This window comes from Lonchura striata, chromosome 10, assembly GCF_046129695.1.
Source record: "Lonchura striata isolate bLonStr1 chromosome 10, bLonStr1.mat, whole genome shotgun sequence".
NCBI lineage: Eukaryota > Metazoa > Chordata > Aves > Passeriformes > Estrildidae > Lonchura > Lonchura striata.
In genome coordinates, this window is record NC_134612.1 from 4,401,829 (window position 1) to 4,425,592 (window position 23,764).

At 37.6% G+C, this 23,764-nt stretch overlaps 1 protein-coding gene across 2 annotated transcripts in view; it reads left to right on the forward strand.

Annotated features, from left to right (window-relative positions):
- The window catches only part of WDR33 (WD repeat domain 33), a 69,498-nt gene that overhangs the window by 22,352 nt on the left and 23,382 nt on the right, over positions 1-23,764 (forward strand). For both annotated transcript variants that reach the window (XM_021538038.3, XM_077785570.1), the window contains exon 7: positions 198-295. In XM_021538038.3, coding sequence (XP_021393713.2) covers positions 198-295 — 98 coding nt within the window. The remainder of the gene's footprint in view (positions 1-197; positions 296-23,764) is intronic.

The window sequence follows — 23,764 nt, forward strand, 5'->3', positions numbered from 1 at the left end:
AATAGTAATCCTATGCTGAATTCATGTCTTGTGGTGAAGTGCCGTTTGGCAGGCACTGTATTCACTTAGAAGTGCCTATGTTCAAATGCCTCCTTCAGTGTATAACACATTACAGTATAATTTTGCCCTGTCTGAGAAGCATAGATAATCTGTTAAATGCTGACTTCTTTCCCCTGCTGTGTGTCTTCATGTAACAGTTTCTCACCCACGGATAATAAATTTGCTACATGCTCTGACGACGGCACTGTTAGAATCTGGGACTTTCTACGTTGCCATGAGGAGAGAATTCTTCGAGGTATGTGTACCAAAAGTACTGATTGGGGTATTTCAAGAGGGGGAAAACTTTTTTTTTTTTTTAATTAGATGTTCACAATACAAAATTATCAGCTTGCCTACAATTTTTTTCTTAATGCTCCAAACAAGTTTTTGTTTGGCTGCTGCTCTAGGTGCCTTATATTCAGAGAGGCTGCAGTTCACAGGGGCATTATACTGTTTACTCTCCCCTTGAGCTCTAGACAGTGGAGGTGGCTAGAAGGACATTTTACTGCTCCTAATTAGGTAGAAACAGCTGTTTCTGGATCAGGAATACATTTATCTTTCTCCAAAGCTTAATCTTTGTGACCGCTGTTATTTCAGAACATGCATCTTCATGCAGAGGCTTCTTTTCTTTTCATGGGTGTACCTTTCATTCTGATTTCTTCAGAGGCAAAGTGGTTATTTCTCATTCCTTAAGAGGAAGAGTATTTAAGTAGAGACAACAGGTAAATTTTAATCACATCTTTTGTAGCACAGGCAAATAATCCTAGCTATGGTTCAAGTTTCTGTCTAACATCTACGTACACTAAATTCTGGTGCCTTTCCACTGGCCTTCTTGAGCCTTTCTCCTTCTCTTGCTGCACTGCTAAATGAGCAGTAACAGTAGCTTCTGATAGCTATTCCTTTTTTTGCAGAGATGTCCAAGGTACATAATTTAATAAGAATATATTAAAAGGCTGCTATGAGACTGAGGGCCGTAGATTTGCACATAATCTGCAAAGAAGGTATGGAACAAAACCATGGGCTTTCAGTTCTAGGTGTGTGAGCTTTTACAGTGCTTTCCTAAATTAAGGAATCTTTTTATTAAATCATGTCTCCAACTTGGACCTGCATTCCATATCTTACAAAGTCAAGCTCTCCCTGTTTCATTTGACTCCTCTTGTTTTACAAATATCTTACTTTTAAACACCACTACTTTGCAAAGACATTGAGCTTCAGCATTACTGCAGTGATGATATTTTAGTAGCATGTGTCCATGGACATTATGATAGGTGTGTTCTTTGCAGGACCTGGCAAACCAATTTCTAGGTTATATACTTTACACCTGTTACTCTGGAAGGCCTCAAACAGATTTAGGACTCTTTTGCTTGATTGTTTACAGAGAAATCTTTCTGCCCTAAACATATTATGTACCTGCCTCCAGGTATGCTCTAACCATGGGGAGGAAATAGGGGTTGCCTCCAAGCAGAATTGTCAAGGTTATAAAAATCTCTGCACTTCTATTTTCTTTCAGTGTTCTATGTAAAGTAGAAGGAGAAAAGTATTTAATTTAGGCTGTAGGGAACAGAACTTGCACTACATTTTCTTCTGTTACCTTGTGTATGTTAACATCTGATTGTGAGTAGACCTCAGACAGAAGTAGCCTATAGTTTCTTAGTTTATATATCTCAATATTCAATTTTTAGTTTGCACATCATTCTATAAAGAATACATTTGCTTCTACTTCTATCATCTTACCACAACATACTTCACTTTTCACGTAAGTTGGAAGTGGTTTGAAAACTTTACCATCTTTGGATAAAATTCAATAGGGGAGATTATTCCTTGTTTCTACTGTCAGATAAGCAAAAAACCACCAAACCCCAACCTAAACCCAAAGAACATCAGCAAGAAAATCCCCCACACCAAAGGAAAACAATACCCAAATCCCTGATTGTTGGGAGGATGTCTCTGCAAATACAGAGGTTTGATTTGGCTTTGGTCTCTAGGACTGGTTTTAAATATGGTCAGAAGTTATTTGAAAGAACTGATGAGTAACACAATTTTCTTAGTAGAAAATACAAGCTTTCACTCTTTTATTTGGAGGTTAGTGCTTAAGGCTTTAGGATACTGATCTTCAGCTTTTGGCTTCTCCATGTGCATTCTGCTTTTACATATTACAAGTGTGACCTGTAATACTTTGCTGAGTACAGCCTTCCAATTGTGTAAATACTAACACCATTGCCATCCAGTTAGTGATCTGTAAATTAAAATTTTAGTGCCACTATGTCAAAGGGATTTTATGTACATTGTTTAGGTCAAACACAATGCTGGGAAATTATTTCCTACTTTCACACATCATACAGCTATTCTGGATAATATTGGTGCTGGGAAGTTGAAGGAAGTGGCCTTTAGGTCCAGAGTTTCACTTGACATGTTAAGGTGTTCTTCAAATTGTCACGTGGAATTATAAAAGTCAAATGTAACTATCAGTTTACAGTCAGATATATTAATTAAAAATATCAGCACTCACAGGGATAATATGTTGATACGTTGTTCTGAATTATTTTTTCAACAACCAATTAAGGAAGATATTTTAAAAAACAGATTTGAAGATTCTAACGGTAAGGAATGCTTTTAAAGCAATTCTGTAGAGAGCATTAAAGTTACTGGGATAAACTTTGCTGATACAAAAAAGAATTCCATAGATTTATTGCAGGTGCTTTTGCTTGCATTAGAGCAAATTAATATTCCTATTGTTTATTGAAATGGTTCCCTTGAAAGTGGCCTGAAGCAGCAATTCTAGACTTATCTTCTGAGGAGTATTGGCAAAACAAGGGAAGTGGTAAATGACATGAGATGATTTAAGGTTTTCCTGCAGTTCTTTCAGCTATCTGAAGTAGGCTGTGCATTTTTCCTTCCAGTAGTTCAAGGTATGAATACACGGGCTGCATGAGATACACTTAACTGTATTCACTGCCCTTAAATTCCTCAAAGTGAAGATAACCAGGACACCTTCCAGGGTTCTTCATAGGTCGTGCCAGAGGTTCTGAGTCTGATTTCTTCAGTCTCCAAGTCCCTTTTTGCTGCCCAGTTTTTCACTGCTTAATGTTCTTTGGCTGCTTTTTTTACCACCATAGCTTTCTAGGGCACAGGAGGGGGAGTTTGGGCATTTAGTTGGCAGTACATGCAGATTTATCAGGCTCCTTTTTAATACCCTAAAGACATAAATAGGATTAAATTCTTGTTTTCTTGCGGAACCATCTTTAAATAATTCAAGTGAATTATCTTGGAAGAACTTGTAGGTGGAGGAAATAGCATTGAATATCATTGCTTCTCCACAGCCCGTATTGCCTGGCTTTTCTCTTGAGGTAGAGCTGCTGTGATCCTGATTTGCACCAGTTGCTTTTCCCTGTGTGAATTTCTGTCATTTCACCATCTTGATGGTGGTAACGAGTGCAATTTAGTGCACTTACTTAAATATATATGTAGGAACTTCAGGATGGTAAAAAAAAGTTATTTTAAAAATAAGACATGGAAAACAGGCTCAAGTATAGCAACATATTATTTTTCTGACAATAATGTTCCTCTGAATGGCATTTCCAATAAAATCTCAGATCTTTTGTCTAAACTGTTGCAATGAAGTTAATGCTGGGAACATTTCTGTAGGAACATACACATGGATGGCTATTAATAATACTGAAAACATCTAGTGAAAAATTGTATGCAGTACAACATTCATGTCCCTTTATTTATATGAGAAATTAATACCATTGCTGATTTTTACTGGTGGCAGCGATGTTCTGGGTAGTGTGTCTGTGCTGATGTATCCCTGGGAATATTTTGGGTAGGTCATTAATAAACACATGATTGCTTAATTATTTCCAGCATGACATCGTGGGCTAGAAGGCTACAAATAGATTTTGGATATCTCAGTCACCCTTATCATTCCTTCTCCTTCCTCTCACAGTCATCCAGTAGAACTGAGTGCTTGGGACAACTGTAATCTTTTAATTCTGACGTGTAGATGAGTTCTGTATTCCCAGGATTTCAGAGTTACCTGCCTTAATAGGTCTTTTGCAGGGGGCATGACTCCACCCAGCTCTCTGAAGGATGGTATAACCCATGCTTTTAAAAATACTTTGTAGATAGGTTTTTCTATTTTCTGTCTCTAAAATAGGGTGATACATTAAACAGTCTTTCAGCCAGGGTGGTAGACTTGATAAAAGATTTGTCTTAGCCTAATTCAAACAATTAAAGGCAATCAAGATTTTATTGCATTCTGTCTGGATTTGAAATATGCAGTTTGTAACAACATCTAATTTTTAACACTGTCACCTACAAAATAACCCATGTGTTTGAGCCTGCAGAAGTCACAGCAATTGTGGTAAACAGTCTTTTCATCTGCTCACAGGTTCTGAAAAAGTGTTTCCACCTCTATTCATACTGAAATAACTGAAGGATTTATTCCTTCCTTCTCTTGCATTTCTCAGTCTTTATTAAAAAATAAAGCCCTTTAAGCTGTTTAAATCTATTGTAAGGTTTGTATTCTGTGCACTTTCCACCTGAAAGAGAAGGATCTCTTCAGAGTTTTTTTCCTCAGTTGAATAGCAAATCTTGTGCTTAATGTAGACATGAGTTCCATGGGTAAAAAGAAGCTGAGTTCCAGAGCTACATCTTCATCTTGGTCCCTCATTTTTAATCATGCATTATTATCCAGCTCTTAGCCTTGAAGCAAGTAACTTCTAAAACTGCTTCCTTTTCTTGGAGCATAATTGAACTCTGCATTGGGTAATTTAAAAAAAAAAAACCCAGCACTTTACTACCCTTATATGAGGTTTTTCTTTTTTTTCCCTTGTCTCAGCTAAGAGAAGTAAATTCCAGAAATGCATGTATGTCAGTACCATATTTCTTGTAAGGAGACCTATTTTTTAAACATTCAGGGTTTCTTTGGTGCGGATTGCTTCTATAGACCGTTGGGATTTCAGGTATATTTGAAACTTCATCTAATCTACTTGTGCATCCCTGCATGAATTTCAGAAATTTTTTACTCAGAACAGAAGCTCAGGATGAAATGAGACCTGGCTGATAGTGGCACCAACCATATCAATCTAAAGAAGGCAAGTCCTTGAATTTTTGAACTTAAAAAGATGATCTGTTTTGGAATGCTGGATTGGACCAGCTCGGTCTCCTCTTTGTTGGTGGATGTTTTGTTTGCCAGCTGCTCTTGCAGCTCTCTGATTTTCATCAATCTTCGTTACCAAAACTGAACTGGGGCTGGGGGAGAGAGGTGTTGCAGCTAAATCAGTTGAGGAGCAGCAAATAGCTGTACTTTTCACATGCATTAGGCACAGGAAATGTTAAGGAATTTATGTTGATAGTGAATCTGTGAGAGGTTTTTCCCCTACACAAATGGGGTCACTTGCACAATCTTTGATGCAGGAGCTCTGCTGTTCTGCTACTTGTGTTATGCCAGTAATCCTGCTGTGCTTCTTTGATTTTTTGTGCATGGTGGACTCTTTATAGTCTCACACACCTTTCTCCTTTCATTAGGAAATGTCTCTGCCTTTTTGAGACTAAAAGCTACAAATATTGTACACAATTTCTTGCTTCATAAATGGAAGGTGTCACAGTGCATGTATTTCCTTAGCATCTTTCTCTACACTTTGTTCACAGTTAAGTAGCACCAGGGACTTCAAGTGGGAATACTTACACCCTTTTCTGAGCTTGTAGCTAATCTCAGTTACTGCTGCTTGTTAGGATGGTGGATATGACCTGCATTAGATGGAATTATCCCATTTCTTGCTTGAGGCTACTAAAACGTGTTCAGGTATTGTCTGGTAGCACAGCATTATTCCTGGTAATGACTTTGAGGATTAAAGTGCATTGGTTTTCTCTGCATAGGAAACTTTATTATAGGTAGGCTTCATTGAAATAGCCACTTCTCTAAGTGTTAGAAGTAAAAATCCTTCTGAGAGTTGAGAAGCTAGCCTACTGTATTGACTTACATCAGCTTTCTATTTGTGAAGTGTTCTGGCTTGAAGGAAAATTTGGAGTTGAACCACTACGTGGAGGTGATTAAAAAATAGTGATAAGGTGATAGCTTCAGGCTTTTGCTCTGCTTCCTAAAACAATTCCAGGAGAATTAGAGGATATTGAAGACTGCTCTTGGAGCTGGTGGCACCTGATATGCCTAAAAACTGTAGTTCATAATTTGTGAGTAGTGTACAGCATACTAAGTCTTAGAGTTCTGATTCTTATCTACAGCCAGTGTTTTGAAAATCCTGAAAAATTAATAGGAAATGCATAGAATTCTCAAGGAACGGGTAAAAGAGATCACAAGACATGAATCACAGCATTAAGCTATAAAAAAGTTACACTGCACATTTCTGTCAAGGCTTTTCATGAGACAAGAACCAAGAGACACTGTGCAAGAAAGAGATTCTTTCAGATATAACTTTGAAATATTTTCATCCCTTAAAATTGTCCTGAAAGTTTTACAGATACTTACATTGAGCCCAAGGGCAAATTTTACACTTAATATTTGTAACCCACCTATTCTGTTAAGCTTGGAGGAATAATGAGAAACCTCAGTGTTTCCCAGGACAGCCAGCTCTCAGTGCTGCAGAAATACAGAATGGTTCCATAAGAACTCCCTGCATTGCTAGGATTTCTTGCCTCTGGTTCCTTTTATGTGTCTGATGATTGCAAGGGGTAGATAAATACTGAACTAGGTGAAACCATTTTTTACAGGTTGTTAGTTTTAAGTACTTGAGGGATGAGAACTTGATTTCCATCAGTTATGACTTCACATGGAATTAAAAATAATTGTGCACAATACTCTTTGTAGGGCTCAGGACACACTGCAGTGAGAGCTTTGTCCTTCAGCCCTGCTCATGATTGTGGAGGAAGAAAAACACAATCTAAGCAGATTATATTCATAGTAATGATAAAATCTTAAATTACAGAGGCATTTGAATGCTGATGCTAAGGTGTTACCAGTCTTCCTTTCTCAGCACAAGTGTGGTTGTTGAAAAGGAGGCAGGCCATTGAGGATGGTGGCTTCTGGGTATCTACTCACGTGTATCTGTCATAGCAGAAGTTCTCAACAAAACAGAAATACATATCTGTAATTAGCCTTAAGCTAGTTATATTAGTAACTCATCTCTGATGAAGTCTTACATGGATGAGTACTCAGAATTGGACGCTTCATTAATGAGATTTTTAATGGACTCTTTTTGACATACCGTTTTTTCAGAGAGCACAGATAGAATGAAGCTCTTTTAGAATAAGTGATGGAAGTCTTCAGAAAATAGAAAAACACAGTTCCTTACTGAAAATAATCTATGTCAGTCCTTAGAAACTTTTTGTGCAGGCTTCTTGATGCCACTTGCATGAGTTAAACAAAACTCTTAATTTAACTTTTATCTTTTTATATCCTGTTACTGTGCTAAAAGCTTTTGTGCATCTAGGTTAGCATAAACTTTGCAAAGCATTTGATATATTCTTTGCAGCATTTCTATTCTACATACTTAAATTATTTCCTGTTATTCTTACATTTAGCTCCGAGTGCTATTCTAGGTTTAGTAGTGAGACACTTGGCATCAAGTTTTGTCATGTGATTGGTACCATAATCTCATATTTGAGATTATGTGTTGCTAGGGACAGCCAGTCCCTGGGAGATGGGAAAGCTTGCAAATGTTTTCCCTAAAATACAGTGGCATTTTTTTATGTCTTTCATACGTGCCTGGCATTAACTTCTTCATGAGAAAGCTGATCCTGCTTGTTATGCATTGCATTTTTAGGAAGACACAATCAAAATTTTACTTGGGAATTTGCTGAAATGGGATTGTATAACAGACCAGGAGAAAAGGGATAAATAAGAATCCTGAATAAATCTGTGTGAAAGGTGGCTGGAAATAAGAAGCATAGGAAATGTGAGGAAAGTGTGGAGGCTGTGTCAGTATGAAAAAACTAACAACATCTTGTGTAAGGATTGAGAAAAGATGGTGACAGTGTGAGTGTGGGGATGAGAATGAGGTGTGGTGGAACTTGGCAAGTCACAGTGGGCATTTTGTAAATAATTTTGGGCAACCTGAGTTACTGGATCAGCCACTGGAGAGGCAGGGGTGTTATGGCTGAGTGACACACATGGACACAAATGGGCAGTGCAGAATGTGCCAAGAGTGTATATTTGCTCATCTGTGTGGTAACAGTACCCCCAAAATCTCTTACATTTTGTGTTCTGTGTCATGGCTTGTAGAGACTCAGACTGATTGAGTAGAGTTAGGAACATGCTCTGTGCTTGTTCTGAAGATGAACATGGAGTGAATCATAGAATATACTGAGTTGGAGGAGACCCCCAAGAATCATGGAGTCCAACTCTTTAGTCCTGGTTATCCCCAAGGTTCACATCATTTGCCCAAGAGTATTCTCCAAACCCTTCTTGAACTCTGTCAGGCTTGGTGCTGTGACCACTTCCTGGGGACTGTTCCAGTGCTCAACTATCTGGGTGAAAAACTTTCCTGATGTCCAACATAAACCTCTCCTAACTCAGCTCTAGCTGTTGACCTGGGTGCTGTCACTGGTCACGAGAGTGAAGAGATCAGTGTCTTCTCCTCCCCTTCCCCCTCACAAGGAGGTTGTAGGCTGCAGTGAGGTCCCCTCAGCCTCTTCCAGGCTGAACAGATCAAATGACCTCAGCTGCTCCCCACATGGTTTCCCCTCTAGACCTTTCACAATCCTCATGGCCTCCTTTGAACTCTGTCTGAAACTTCATGTCTCATGTTGTGATGCCCCAACCTGCCCCAGCACTCGAGGTGAGGCTGCCCCAGGTCAGAGCAGAGCAGGACAATCCCTCCTTGACTGGCTCCCCACAGCATGGCTGGCCCTCCTGGCTGCCAGGACACCACGGACCCACCTTCAGCCATCCCATCAGGACTTCCCACAGCTGCTGTCCATCCCTCATTCCCAGCCCATGCACACAGCTGTCCCAGGTGCAGAACCCAGCACTTGCCCTTGGTGAAGTTCGTGTGGTTGGTGATTGCCCAGCTTGGTGCTGTTAATGAGAGAAGGATGCCATTGTTCTGACTCCACCTAGGAAAAAGGATCTCTACCACCTGATTAAAATTCATTATCTCCTTTAGTAGTCCCTGTGAAGCTATATGGACTTATTTTTTTCTTTTTCTTCTTTTTAACCTTTGGCACTTTACAGCTCTAAAATTGAAGCATCTAAAGTGTCTCCTCAGATCTAAGGTTAGGTCTGGTTCACTTCAGCTGGGAGTATGGCCAGGATATATGTGTATGCTTCTGCAGAAAGTAGCTGAGGAGATTAAGCGTGCAAGCATGTACTCAAGACTTACTAACTTCAGTGCCAGAACTTTCTAAGGGACTGATCCTTATCTCACAGTGAAAATACAAATTGTCACTTAGTTTTTCTACTCACAGATAAGGGTTTTTGTTGAAACAAAACACTTCTTGAGGAAGACATTTTGATTTTTGCTGTTGAAAGTATAAATGTGTCTTCAGGTAAAGTAGCTGTTGTGAAATTTTTATATATTCATTTATAAAGGGAAGGATTTTAGGGGGAGATTTTTTTTTTAATTCATAAGTATTAGTTCTGTTAGTGTCTTAGCTTCAAAGAAGCACACCTGTAAGTATGACAAATCTAACTGTACAGGAGAAATCTAAAACTACACAAAATATATTTATCTTATAAAAAGTTTCACAGATGAGGTTTGACAATTCTTCTATCCTAGACAGTTTTGATTACTATTTGTAATTATTAATTCAGTGGAGACATCTGATATTTCTAGTTCTGCAAAACATTATTTTGATACATTGCACAAGCTGTCCAGTTCAATGCATCAGCTAGTTATTATTTTTATTAATAATATATTTTTTTTTTTTTCATATATTCAATATTTTCTTAATATTTGTCATTGTGTATTCATTGATTTTGCCCCACTGGATTTATGTAGTGAGCTATTCCAGATGTAGCTACAGCCACACAGAGAAGTAGTTGTATCATTGCAGTTTAATTTGCTGGTGTAGACAAGTACTACAAGTATTAATTACATTGTCATTGAAGACAGAGGGTGATCTTCATCTGGTTTTGACCATTGATAGGAATTTTGTGTGAAACTTTCTGCTCACCAAAATTAGTTTTTAAAGGGAACTCACCTTATATAAATATGAGCCTGAAAAGCTGAACATTAAACAGGTGCTTCTTCCAAGTCACCAGGATCTTGGAGGGTAAACTTCAAATTTTTATTCAAAAAAGTTGAGGAATGTGTTACCTGAGCTGCTTAATATTGGGAAGAAAAATACCTTTTAGTAAAAAACAAACCCAGCTTTCTGTGTATGCTGGCAGATGTGTATTTTCTGCCATATGTACAATAGGTGTTTTTCTCTGCCTGTTTGTTTAGAATGATGGAGAGCATAAAAATATTGTAGATATTGTATTAAAATCTTATATTTTAAACTTCATCACTTAAAAAGATCCTCTAATGAGAGTCGTAATAACTTTATAAATTAGTAGTTGTAATACTGCTGTAATAACTGTAACTATTCTAGTTTTCAAAGGGTAAAATGAAGAAATGAAAAAAATGGAGCTCAGAATCGTATTACTAGCAGCATATTGTTATATGCTGGAGAAATCAAGTCTAAATAATTATACAATACTTTTACACTTGAACTTCTTTTCTGCAGATAGCCTTATTCAGCTTTATTTTTTTGTCTGTGTTAAGATTTAAGGAAAAAGTAGCTCTGATACACATTTACAGAATCCTCAGAATTTGGATAGAAAGACCTTAACACAAAGCCTAGTGCTCCTTGAGATCTATTTTTCATCAGAGGTTGAGGTGCTTTCTGGCTTTATAAATAATCACTGCCCTCAAAGACTAAAAAAATTGAGTGTTGTTTTTGGATTCAGTGAAGAGCTGAATCCACCCCTCCTTCCAACCTTCTGTGGGAGGCACTTGTCCCAAGCCATTAGATAGAGTAAAACATTCTTCTTTGAAAAGGAAATTTTCACCTTTTTTAATATTTGGAGATATGTAGCACAAATTGATGTAGAGATGGTATTCATGTGTAATTTCCCACTTAGGTACAAGTTTAATGGGAATCCCCAGAAGTTCAAATGAGTTCAAACTCATTGGTGTTCCAGATATGTTGCCATTATAAAAATAAATATTTTAGTAAAGTTAAAAGTTCTAAAAAAGAAAATAGTTTATCTCCATTTCTCATCCAGTGGAAAACACATTTAAAAGTCCTTTTTCAGTGCAGAGATGATCTCATGTTCAGGGTATTTTTTTTTCACCTGTTCTCTTACTAGGGCAGTAGAAGAATGTGAGAGCTTTGCTTAACTAACTAGGGCTTGTGCAGTCTCTGCCTTTGGAGATTTTCAGACTGAACCTGGATAAATCTCTGAGTAACCTGCTCTGACTCCATAGCTTTGAGCAGCAGATTGAACAAGAGACTTCTGAGATGTCTTCAGCCTGACTTACCCAGTCCTCCTGGGGTACTGATTCAGTGATTAGACTGAATTCCTCTGTTTTGCCAAAGGCAGCAAAAATCCTACTGATGTAGGATTCAGCTGTCCACCAGCATATGTGACATAAGGAACTGATCTTGAAAAAAAAATCAAAAAAAAAATTTTTTTTTTTAGTTTATTTTTCTAGCAGCTTTTAACATGCTTGAGGAAATGCATGTTAGTTAGATTGGAAAAGTTTCATGTTTAGTGGGTCTTTTTTTAGAGATGCTAAATGTTAGATCATTTCCTAGGAACTAATAGTATGTTAGAGTAATCACTGAAGTTTCAGAACTTCTGTGTACAACAAACATTAAAACTTTGTTGTCAATAAGATGGAAGGTGTGATGTGTGCTGTCAGCATCTTCAAAGCTTCTGCTGATGTAGTAAGTGAGGTAAACCAATACCTACAGATATATATACACACACACACAAAATATGTGTAATTGTTATATTTGCATATATAATTTTATGTAAACATCTGTAATGGTCCCAGTGGCACATTTTATCACCTTAATACTTGTTTGCTGCTTTCTTTTATGTGTCAAAATCATGCAGTCTTGAAAAAGACTTTGCAGGTTGTGTTGTAAAGCTGTAAAATCCATGCACAGTTAAATGGAAAGTGTTTGGTTTAAAAGAAAAAATAAGAAGAAAAAAGTGATTTAGGTAGATGCTTTACTCCTTGGAGTAGGGCAGCCTAGATTTGTCTGTGTGCATTAGTGTTCCTGAAGCTGCATTTCTCTAAATCACATTCCCAGCTTCTCCAGAGATCCCCTAAGTAGACCTGCTGAGTTTACAAAAATAATCCTTTACATCCAGGTGAAACGGGTGTTAGATAATCTTTTTTTCCTATTTTTCTTTCAAGTAAGAGCTGGGCCACAAAGTACAATTCACTGTTCATTCCCACACCTGTTCCAGGTCTTGACTGTAGTGTCTAAACCAAAATTACTTAATTTCTGAGTTTAGCATTTTAAAAGAAGACTGCACATTACTGAATATTGAGACTGCAATTACCTTAAAAAAAAAAATTTTAGAAGCTGTTTTGTCTTAAAACATGAAAAGTGCAGGCCAGATTTGTCTTGGTGTTTTTACTACATCTGAGTTTAGAAAGGAGTAACGACACATTTCAAAACTTGCAGACAAAATTTTCCCATTTGAATTGTAATTAATAGAGAACAAGGTAGAGGTGCACATGGGAAATACAATCTGGATAGTTTTAAAAGCTATTTCTATATAGCTTAGGTACTTTCAGTTGTTAGCAATATATCTCTGTTTTCTAAGGATTTATTGAGTCTGTAGCTTGATAGAATGCTGGGTGTTCCTGCTTGCTGTTTGTGCCTGGTCAAGAAGAATCGTGCCTTTTCTTTGTCTGCCTTCTGTTCTTCTTAGCCATGCATAATTCATAAGCAGAAACAGAGGTTTTAATTAGACCAGCTGATACAGTGAGAGAAAAGAATAGGGTTTTGTTGTTTGGGATTTTTTGGGTTTTTTAAGGCTACACCAGCCCTTTTTAAGGATGCAGAAACTTGCTTATTTTAGGTCAGGTGATGTAGTTGGATAAGAAGATGCATTTTTCATCCAGATCTTGCTTTATGTCCTGAAATCTTCAAACAATGACTCTGTTGCTTCCCTAACAGGGACTCACCTACTTAAAATGACTGTAAAAAGGTTTTTTCTGTTTAGCAATACATACACTCTCAAAAGCATTATTATCTTAGCTGCTTTGCTAAATTTAGCCCTTAGGAATATTATATTAATTAATAATATTGATGAATATTGATTACTCTTGATTGCCATTCTCCTTTTGGAAGTCTCTCTTCTCCAGAGACTTATAAGTGAGCACATGGTGTTACAATTACAAATGTAAAAAGCTAAATCCAACGAGACAATTGTTTTAATTATATTTAATTATTCTGCAATTATTCTTTGGGCAAAGGTAGGTTCTTTGTTTCACACTATTCCTAGTTTGTCAGGAATATCCCTTGCTTCTAAAGGGAAGGAGGAAGAAAAGCTTCTTCCAGTCACCTACACAAGCAGGTTGGAGGTGTCATTTCTGTAGCACATATTGCATTTGCGGCACTTTTAAACAGAGCTTTTCTAAAAATGCAATCAGGAATTTCTGTGCTTGTATTAATTTAGAATTCCAGTGGTCACATAAAACTGAAGCTTTAAATAGCAGGTGCACTGCTGCCAGCCATGTTTGGAGGAATGCAGCCACCCCTTCCTGGCTGGAAAACATGTGCTGCTTGCTCACAGCTTTGCACACGTTGCCAGATGCTCTCCCCTGCCATTTTCTTTTCCCTGCATGACAATTCCTCAAGGATTACCCAGTCTTTGTCCCTAAGAGCACTTAACTGTGGGTGTTTCAGTCTGCAATATCACCACAAGGGTGTCTGTTCCTAGTAAGCTTGGCTAGAAATACTGACAATTCATCTGCAGTGGTTGAAGATGCATTATTTCCTGCACAGCTCTGTCATTTCAGGTATCATCACTTCCACACGTGTAGCAAATTACAGTAATTCACTGAAATTCAAAGCAGGTTCTGAGTCACAGGGGTTTTCCACAAAAGTGGATTACTAGGTGTTGCACTAGTTTTTAACCCATTGTTGCACCTTGTTTTTAACCCATTGCACAATATTTATTTACTAAATTAATGACTTTTTCCAACAGAATGTTGGTATTTGAATAAGTTTTTTAAAAACTTTTTTGTAAGATGGAATTATTTACTTAGTAAGTTTACTTGAAGTTATTTTGCAAGTAAGGAATAGGCATGAGGCAATTTTTCTGAGAAATACTTAGCAGCTGCAATTATCACAAGTAACTAACAAGCATAGTTCATTATTGGTTTATAAAAGGGAATGGTGTTGGGAATTGAAATTAGAATTTAATTTGACATAAAGTGCCATATTAAAAAACTTAGAAATTAATGTTGCATTTATTAGACATGAAGAGTATCAGAATGTTTTTCCTGATGTATCTACTCCTTGCAGTCCTTGCACAGGAAGGACTCAAGTTTAGGATTGAGGAGGTAATTAATTTTTCAGTTTGTTACTGTCCGTGGTTCTTGGATTGCTGTTACTGTGGACTGGACATCTGCAGGGCTGGGAATGGTCACCCAGCTGCTTCAGGTGATGTGTTCTGCTCACCAGATGTTTTGTCCTAATTCTAGTTCCAATCAGCCTGAACAAATCACCTGCTAGTAAAAAAATGATAAATTGCACTAATAATTCTGCAAATGTATCCCCCTTAAAAAAATAATTCACAGAGGAGCAGAAAGTCTTCCTAAAACCACTTGGTGGATAATCAGGCTATATAACTTTTATATAACAAAAACTTCTGTGAAGGTGTACTCATTTGTGCATGAGGGCAGGAATATTTAGTGCTGCTGTGGCATGGCATGTGTCACGCAGACTGCAGAGCTCAATCCCCAGTGCTGTGTGGGGAGGAGCAGTGATCCCAGGGCACAGCTCTGCTGCTGTCTCAGGCAGATCAGGGCCCTGCTGCTGCTGGAGTCTCCCAGCCCAGTCTCCAGCAGATGAAGCTCCTGTTTCCAGGCTCAGGTGTTCCCCAGCCTGCTGCACCTCTCCCCAGTGCAGTGCTTCTTGCAGCTGGTCTCCTGCATGGTACACTGACTCTTGTAAAACTGCATCTTGCTAGAGCAGATAATTCACATGGGAGTGTGTATTCCAAAAACAGACCAGCCTAATGGAGGTGTATTCTGTGTACTGAAACAATAACTGTATTTTGTTCGCACTGAAAATAAACTGTTGACATGGGATTATACCTGTTAAAGCTTCTTTTTTTGTTTTTGGTTAACTTTTCAGGGTTAAAAAAGCACTTTACTCCCCAATACAGAGTTGCTGTGTTAACAGAAATACTAAAAAATCAAAATGTAAGTTTGGCAGCACTTGCATGATTTAGCCAACAAATATATTTGGTATTTTTCAGTTTCCTGAGCGGATTACTTCAGGAGCACTGACATGCTCTTACCTAGTCTTTCTCAAACAGAAATTATACCATCTTCTCTCATGATAGTCATCTTTCTTTGGTCTATGCTTTTGAGACTGTGTACGGAAATGTATCTGTGCAAGTGAAGAGGTGACTTTTTTCCCTGCCTCTCCCACAACACTGATTCACTTAATCAGTAATTTTATTTCATAGAAGATTTCTAAAGTCCGACTTCCTAGAAGATAAATCCTGCATTTTCCCATTTCTCAGCTTAGCTACAGACATCACACACAGCACTGTAAAAGGTGTTTTATTGGAAGAGCACAGATCAGTTCCACTCCAGGCCAGGAGAGCAGCCTCATCCTGGCCATGACCTTCCCCTCATTATTTTTGTGCTTAACCTACTTCCTTCTGCCTGTTATTTTCCAAATTTTCCATCTTCCCAAGGTTGCTTTTTAGCCGTCTCCTGTCTCTGGAGCTTCATATGTGGACCTAGTTCATTGTGATTATGTGAACTGCTTGGTATATTTCTGAGTCTGGAAAGATATTTTCTATTTTCTTCCTTTTGGTATGTGCAAGATGAAAAGTTTTAAATGCTGCTACAGAAAGCACTGAGAGAAATCTAAAGATTCATTAGGAAAAAGCTTCTTTCTGAACCACATTGTCCCAGTAATCACTTGTTCTTTTTTGCCTTTTATTTTAAATTTCTCATATAAGTGATGTTTTCTTTTGGTGGTTTGAGCCACATTTTGTACACAGTTGCAGATGATTTGAAGTTAAACAGGTGTCTTTTGTGGTGCTGGTTTTGTATAATAAATGGTCCAAAATCCAGGCCAAAAAAAGCCCCATAGATAACTTGTTAATATTTTCAACATGTATTTCCAGAATGGTGAAGTTAAAATCTCTGGTATTAATAGTCCTCCTGTTGTGCTCATCCCATATCAAAGCAGACACAGTTAAAATTCTTCAGGCAAGATCATTGTTTCAGAAAAACTAAAATGTTTATTTTTTCTCAGTGTTGCTGGAGAGATGGTCAAACTTCTTTTTTTGCACTTAGAAATAGATGGACATTCTCTGTCTTGGCAATTATTTTGTCCATGTCATTTGACTTTTTAATGTATTCTCTAGAATTTTGGTTCTATGTATTGTCTAGAACTTCTTATTAAATTTTTGAAGCTTTTTTAAAGCTCTGCAATAGCTTTAGTTCAAAAAGTACTTCAGACTAACTTATTTTTCCACTGAGTGTAAGAAACAAAGTTTCTGTTTTAAGTATTTGAAAAATTTTCATTTTGAAATATTAGACAATGTATCTGGTACTAACATGGAGGGGTGTGCAATAACAGCCAGGAGCTGTTGGTGTAGCACTGAAATTGAATATTTTTCTGCTTCTGAGGAGTCATTTTCCTGTTCTAATCAACATGTTTTCTTGTGGAAATTCTGATTGCTTCATGAGAACATAACACTGCAGTTACAGTTGCAGTAGGCTTTTAGGCCTCTTTCCTGCCAAATTCAGCATCGTTTCTTTATCTCATTTTGGGACTTTGTAACATGCTGCTGTCTACATGTCCCTGTAGACTCAAATACAAATTCAGTCATAACCTGCATCACAGAGGTGAACAATATTCATGTCTTGGCTGATGTTTTTACTCTTTTGAGGCCGGCAGTGAAACAATCCAACTGGTAGTGACTTCCAGAAGCACAGAAGGGTTGGGAGAAGTGTTTCATCTATCCATAGCCTGATGTGTGGGATGTGTTTGATTCCTGTATCCTCTGTTCTGGTCCTGAAAGAACAGTCTCTAACATGTCATAGGAAACCTGTGTCACACCTATTTTTTTTTTTTTTTTTTACATTAAGAAGTAGTAGCAGCAATTTTTTCTCCTGTACTTTAAAAATTACATCTCTTGTTTTGTTCACATCTGCCTGTGAACAAAATGAATGAATCTGAGGACAGGATTTTCCACAAATTGTTGCCAGCACTTTTGTTTGTAAACCCACTTAAACTGGTAATAGCCCCTTTGCCTTTCTTCTCATGCCCATATATGTTATCTTTACATGTTCTCCATACTTTTCCCCCCTGGTTTTGATATAGCTGAGTTACTTAAATATTATTTGGATTGTTTTATCCCACTTCTTCCTGTTGACATCTCTCCCTTTCTTTGTTAGGTCTTATTGCACAAAATCCCTGGTAAGTTTTGCAAATCATATTTTTCCCTGTCTCTCTGTTCAGTCACATGTGAAGAGCTTTGTTTTAGATCCATTCATGTGCTTGTAGAATTTAAAATTTTACATGAGGATGCACAGAATTTTAGATGGCTTCATAGATATTTGTACAGCCACACTGCAAAACAGTTGTTTAATAAGGCACTTCTTTTTAGAATTGAAACAGAAATAAAATATATTTGCATTTCTCTACTTACTTACGAACTGCAGTGTTATTTTTAAATCTAAAAGAGGAACATATTTTCATAAATTTCAGAATTATTAGGTGGCAAGAAAGCGAGGACTGGGAGTGTAGTGGCGATAGAGGAAAGTCAGGAAAATAAAGGAAATGAGAGCACTGATGGTGCAGAAATTTAAACTAAGGCAGAAAATGTTCCTTGTTTCTGTCTCTCGCCTGACCTCATCTCTGCTGCTTAAAATTTCAAACAAAGGGTTTCTCTCTCTTAGGTGTCTGTAACATTATTCAAATCATTGTTTGTCTCCTGCATTTCAATTACACTTTTTCACTGAGATTGTTATTTTTTAAAATTTTGCTGTGTTTTTTCTCATTAGTCCCAAAATCACAGCTAAATTAAACATGCCTGTGTAGTAGTGTGATGTTACATGTGATAATTACATGCCAGATTTTTTCTGTTTCAGTTCATGGTATTCTGTTCATTAGGTGAGTTTCTGCTCCTGTAATTTTTCAGCCCTTTTGTATTTCAGTTGCTTGAAAATTGGCCCTTTCTGCTTGAGATGAGAATTATGTACGTTCAGAAAGGGCAGTGCTTTGTAACTCAGTGCTCTGCTTTCTGCCACCAGTTTATTTCAGTGGACCTGCTGCTTCCCAGTTGAAACTGTCTTCACATTCCTTCTTGGATCTTTTACACTTGCTAATTGGGTTATTGACTGACACAAATATTTTCCTGCAGTCTGTGTAAAGTTTGATAATCTTTGTCTGCCACATCACCTCACTCTGGGCCTGCTGCTGTGCTTGTGCTACTTGGAGTATTGTCAGTCATGCACTTTTTGCCCTACAACCAAAGAAAATAGTTTTCCCAGCTTCTCTGTACCTAAACTCAGTATTTCTTTGCTTGACATTGCAGTGGGCTCATAATTATGAGATATTTTCTAATGGTAAACTGACTGTCAGAAATAGCTTACATGTATTTTTTGGCTGGCAAGAAGAAAAGCATCTTTTCTGTAGAAGTGCTGTCCATTAAAGTGAGCACCTGGCTGGACAAGTGCTCATCTGGGTCTGGCCAGATGATCATGGCTGTCTCTAAAAGTGATTTACTTGACTGACAGTTGATAGTTCTTCTCTCAAAGGGATGTTAAAAAGGTAGGAAGCTGTCCTGTCATCTTAACCATGAAAACACATTGAAAGCTCTTCTTCCAGTTAAAGAATATCAAGTTAACTGAAAGATCTTGGTAGTCCTCCTGTGTTGGGTGTTTTTATTAAAAGATTCTGGGTTCACTTGGCAGTAAGGGTTTATCAAGAGAAGACTTCTTGCAACTTCTTTTACTGACATCCACAAATACTTTTCTTAGTTTTTTGCAGCTTGCTGAGGGAATTCTCTGAGAGAGTTCTCTGTCTGCTGAGAGAAACCTCTGACCACACAGGGGTTTGAAGCTTGAATTAATCTCTAAAGTAGGTATTTGGTCTGTTTTTTTCTCTTGCAATGGCCATACTCATCAGCAGAACTCAAATGTGTGTCCAGCAGGATGTTAAAGGAAATAATTACTGGAAAATAATATTAATGGCTACTCTTAGCTTTTCTGGAAGTCTTTGTTCTCTTCCCAGAGAGCTTAGCTGGGAGCTAAGTATTCTGATTTTACCACTTAGAACCTCAACCAAAATTTTGGTCAAAGCAGAGAGCTAGAGGCAAGGAGGTACTAAGCTCTGCAGAGTCTGCCCCAATTTCCTTCCTTTCTCCTCTGTTAACTAAATTGCCAGGCTGAATTTTAGGATGCACCAAAGTTTCTTTATTAAGTTCAAGTTAATTTCAGAATACATCCAAATTGATACTGTGCTTTTGACATTCCTTCTTTGCATTACTTTCTGTGTTTTCGGTAAAACTGTCGCAGTGTCACAAATTTTTTGTGACGCTTAATGGTGTCACACAAGGTGGAACAGGCAAAGGCTTGGCAGAAGAGTGCTGGAGGAAAGGTGAGGGTTTTGATTCCCTGTTGGCAGGAAGTAACCACACCAAATCACCTTTTTCAGCAATTAGTGACCAGAACTAGTTTCTCAGTATGTATTTAGAAAACCCCACTGAAGCTACTCTAGGTTCAGTTCATCTTGAAATCCCATCAGTTCCTGGAATCTTGGCTTCAGGCACCAGTTTGTAACTCATGCCTCACTTTGTTCTTGATTCATAAAATACAAGTGTGTGTTCTGACTGTTCAGTGGTTACTTTGACACACTGTCACTGTGAGGCTTATTACTTGATAAATTATTTGATAGCTAATCAAATTCATTTTTTATGGTTTGGCTTTTATTAAGTTGATGGTACAGGCTATAGGCAGACTCCAAGACACTTGTTTAGTCCATGTTTGGAGGACTTGACTGGGAACGTTTTCATGTGAAAAATAGTTCGGTCTATTTTTACAAAAGAATATACTGCCCAGCAATTTGATTCTTTACCCAGATATGAGGCCATAAAGCTATTGAAACTGCAGACTCATGATTGACAAAATGGAATTTCTCATCTGTTCATGCTTTTACTGCCCTTGAAGGAGCAGTGTTGTTCCCCTCTTGGGCACAGCTGTCCTCATCCCTGTTGTGTTTCCCCCTGTTCTTGCCAGGCTGTGTTGGGTGTGCTCAGTCCTGCCTGGGGGCTCCAGGCACTCAGCACTCCTTGGAGGCAGTGCAGGCATTGTCAGATCAGTGACCAGTGCCAGGTACTCTAAGGAAGGTGCCAGAAAACAAGCAGTAGAAAACTGTGGGACGCTTCCTGAGGGACTGGGGGTTTGGCTCCTGTCAGATGTTGATGTTATGAAGCATGAGAGATTTTCTTACAACTGCTGTTCATTTTTTAATGTTTCTTGTACCATATTTTTCTTATCGTTAAATGTAAATGCCCTTGTAAATAAATATTTTCTATCAATGAAAAGCAAGTGTGTTGCTGCTTTCAAAGTAGGCTGGCTAATTTTTTAATAGAAAAGAACATCTAGTCCCAGCTACTTTACAGGTAATGTAACCAGAAAAAAAAATTTTGGTTTCACCTTTTGCAATTTAAAAAGCTCCCTTTTCATTCTCTAATAAGTACATGCAAAGAAATAATAAATAATATGCAGTGAGAATTTTAGTAGATAACTGTCTGAGTGCAAAGTAGAATCCAATCTGTGTTTCATAAATAATTTAACTGTGAGGAAAACCTGTCTTGGTCCTTGAATTCAGCTGCATTACTGCTAAGCACTCGCATTTCTATTTGGAATAAGAAGGTGTTGGAAGTTCTAACGTGGTATATCTTCTCTTTTGACACTTTCTGCCCTTTTTTCCCTGTAATTTCTTCTGAGCTAGCTCTGAGCTTTCTAATAGGTTTTTTTTTGAAGATCAGTAGTGACCTTTTAAGTAGAAATAATGACTGCTATATTGCACTAAAGCACTGTGCTGCATCTAAAGCATCATCACATGGGTGATCTCCGTGACAGAGCTGCTCCTAATGATATAAATAGGGGATTAAGTGCATAAAATTGCTGGTAAGTTAAAATATCTGAATGCTGTTTAAGCAAAATTAGTGACATTTTAGTAATATTTTTACATACTAAAATAACTTAGTGTTGATAATTATTTGTGGTCAATCTAGATATGACTTAACTGTATCTTATGGTTAGAAATAGTGAAACGTGCATATTTAATTGATATTTTTGGTGTTGTTCTCACAAAGAGAATGTTAAACAGCTCTTGACATGTTACAGATGCTGGTCTCAATTGGACTTGTTTTGTCCTGACATTTTACAGCATAAATAACCTGATTAGGTGTAGGTAATGATAAAGCCCAAAAATAGCTTCAGGAATTAAAGAAAAGAAAATATGTCTAAAAGGAAAGGTATCTTTATAGTGTTTGTAAACTCTAGCATGAACATAATGATTAAAAAACATGGACCTGACCCCACAGATCTAAACTAGCAAACATCTTCAGCTCTGTGATTTTTGGTTCTGTTCAAAACAATTCATTTCAGCTTTGGGAGTTGCTCAACTTCAGTGAATTGAAGATTTTAAACAATCCCTCTAAGTTTAATTATGGTCACTATAAAAACTTAACCCTTCATGACCAGTTCCCAGGTACACTGGAACTCAGCTGCTTTACTTCCCCTTGCTACAAGCAAGCCCTTACAGAAAATACTGTCATTGAATTTCCCCAGGTGTAAATAATTCACTTTACTGGTAATTACATGTCATGTAATAACTTTTATGCATTATTCTTACAGTGCATTTACCATTACCAAGCCAAGCAAACACACAATTAGCATTAAATTTAATTTTTGTTTTTGCCGGTTCATTGGGGCTGTGTAGAATTCAAACTGTTCACAGTTTGGGATGAGCACATACAAATTCTAAACTCATTTATGGAAACACTGATTACCTGTTCTGGGTAATCTTGGGGAAAGTAATTTGTTTACCCACACCTGTTTCATTAGTGATTGTTTAGGTGATTATTATTGTTTCTTACTCTCCTGATTTCACAGATGATAAAGTGTCCTGTTACAAGAGCTTTTGTCTGGGAAGAAATTATTATTACAGAAGTGTAAGAAAATTATTTGTAAATTTTTAAACAACTATGAATTATGTCCCTTTCTGTGGCTGAATTAATGGAATACTAAGGATCTAGAAGACATCCCCTGTAGGTAAATTAAAACTAGCAGTCTCTCTTCTGTTACTCTAGAAAACAAGTTTAATAAACTAGAAAAGAGCTAGACTGAGCAAAGAAAGGACAGTAAAACTTGTGTTTGTGGTACAGAAGTCTAAAAGTAGGGTGGGAGGATTATTCTTAATCCAGTGAAGACTGATAGGAGCTTTTCCCTTAATTTACTATGCACCAACCTCCCACACGATGCTAAAAAGCACAGGCTGGCTGTGTATCTGTAGAGGGAGAGTTTCTGTGGTGTTCATTCTTGGAGTGGAGAAGAGGAAGCACAGGAGCTCCCAGGACACCTCTTGGATGAGGACAGTTCACATAAGTTGATAGGGCAAAGAACACAAAATGACTGGAATTAAATACATACCTGCCCTTAGTGCTGAGGTGATCAGTGGGACCAAAACTGTACCCAGGCTCTTTTAGGTGTGGGGTATTCAGTTCCTCAGTGAGCTGTACATGGAACAGGGGATTTCTGGGGAGTGGGTAACTGCCACATGACATTTCAAAAGCCTTTTATAAAAATGGAACAGAATAATGGCAGAATAATCCAATTTGTCTAATAGCCTGGAAGCAAATAGCAACTTCTAATGGAATTGTGTAGAAAACTTACAGTTCCTTTCTGCTAACATTGTTTCCATTATCTTTGACTTGCACTTTTCTGTCCCTTCTTCCTTGCACTCTTTTTTAGGGGTGGAGTACCTTAGCTTGGTTTTTGTAAGATCTAATGCTGTTCAATAGTTACTTCGACATAAACTATCAGTGTGAGGCTTCAAATTACTTTATATTCTTATAAAATTAATTTTTTCTGGTTTGGCTTTTCCTAAGTTGATGGTACAGGCTATAGGCAGACTCCAAGATACTTGTTTGGTTCATGTTTAGAGGATTTCTTTGCAGATCCCTTGGTAATCCTGTGCCAAGGCCCTGCTCTCTGAGAGGTGTGGTGTTGTTTTGGGGACACAGACAACAGGAAGGTTAGTGTCAGTGTGTGGTGACAAAAAAAGCTTTGATCTAACCAGGCTGGGTGCAGGATACATAACTCTGTTTACTCCCCTCTTAGAACAGCATTTAAAAAAATTCAAACAAATATAATTCTAAATGACAAACAGTATCATTGCAGTTAAATTATTGTTAATTCTTTAAAATATAAAATGTTATAAATACCTATTTTATTTGGAATGTGGGTGTTAAAATGTGAAGATGCCTTAA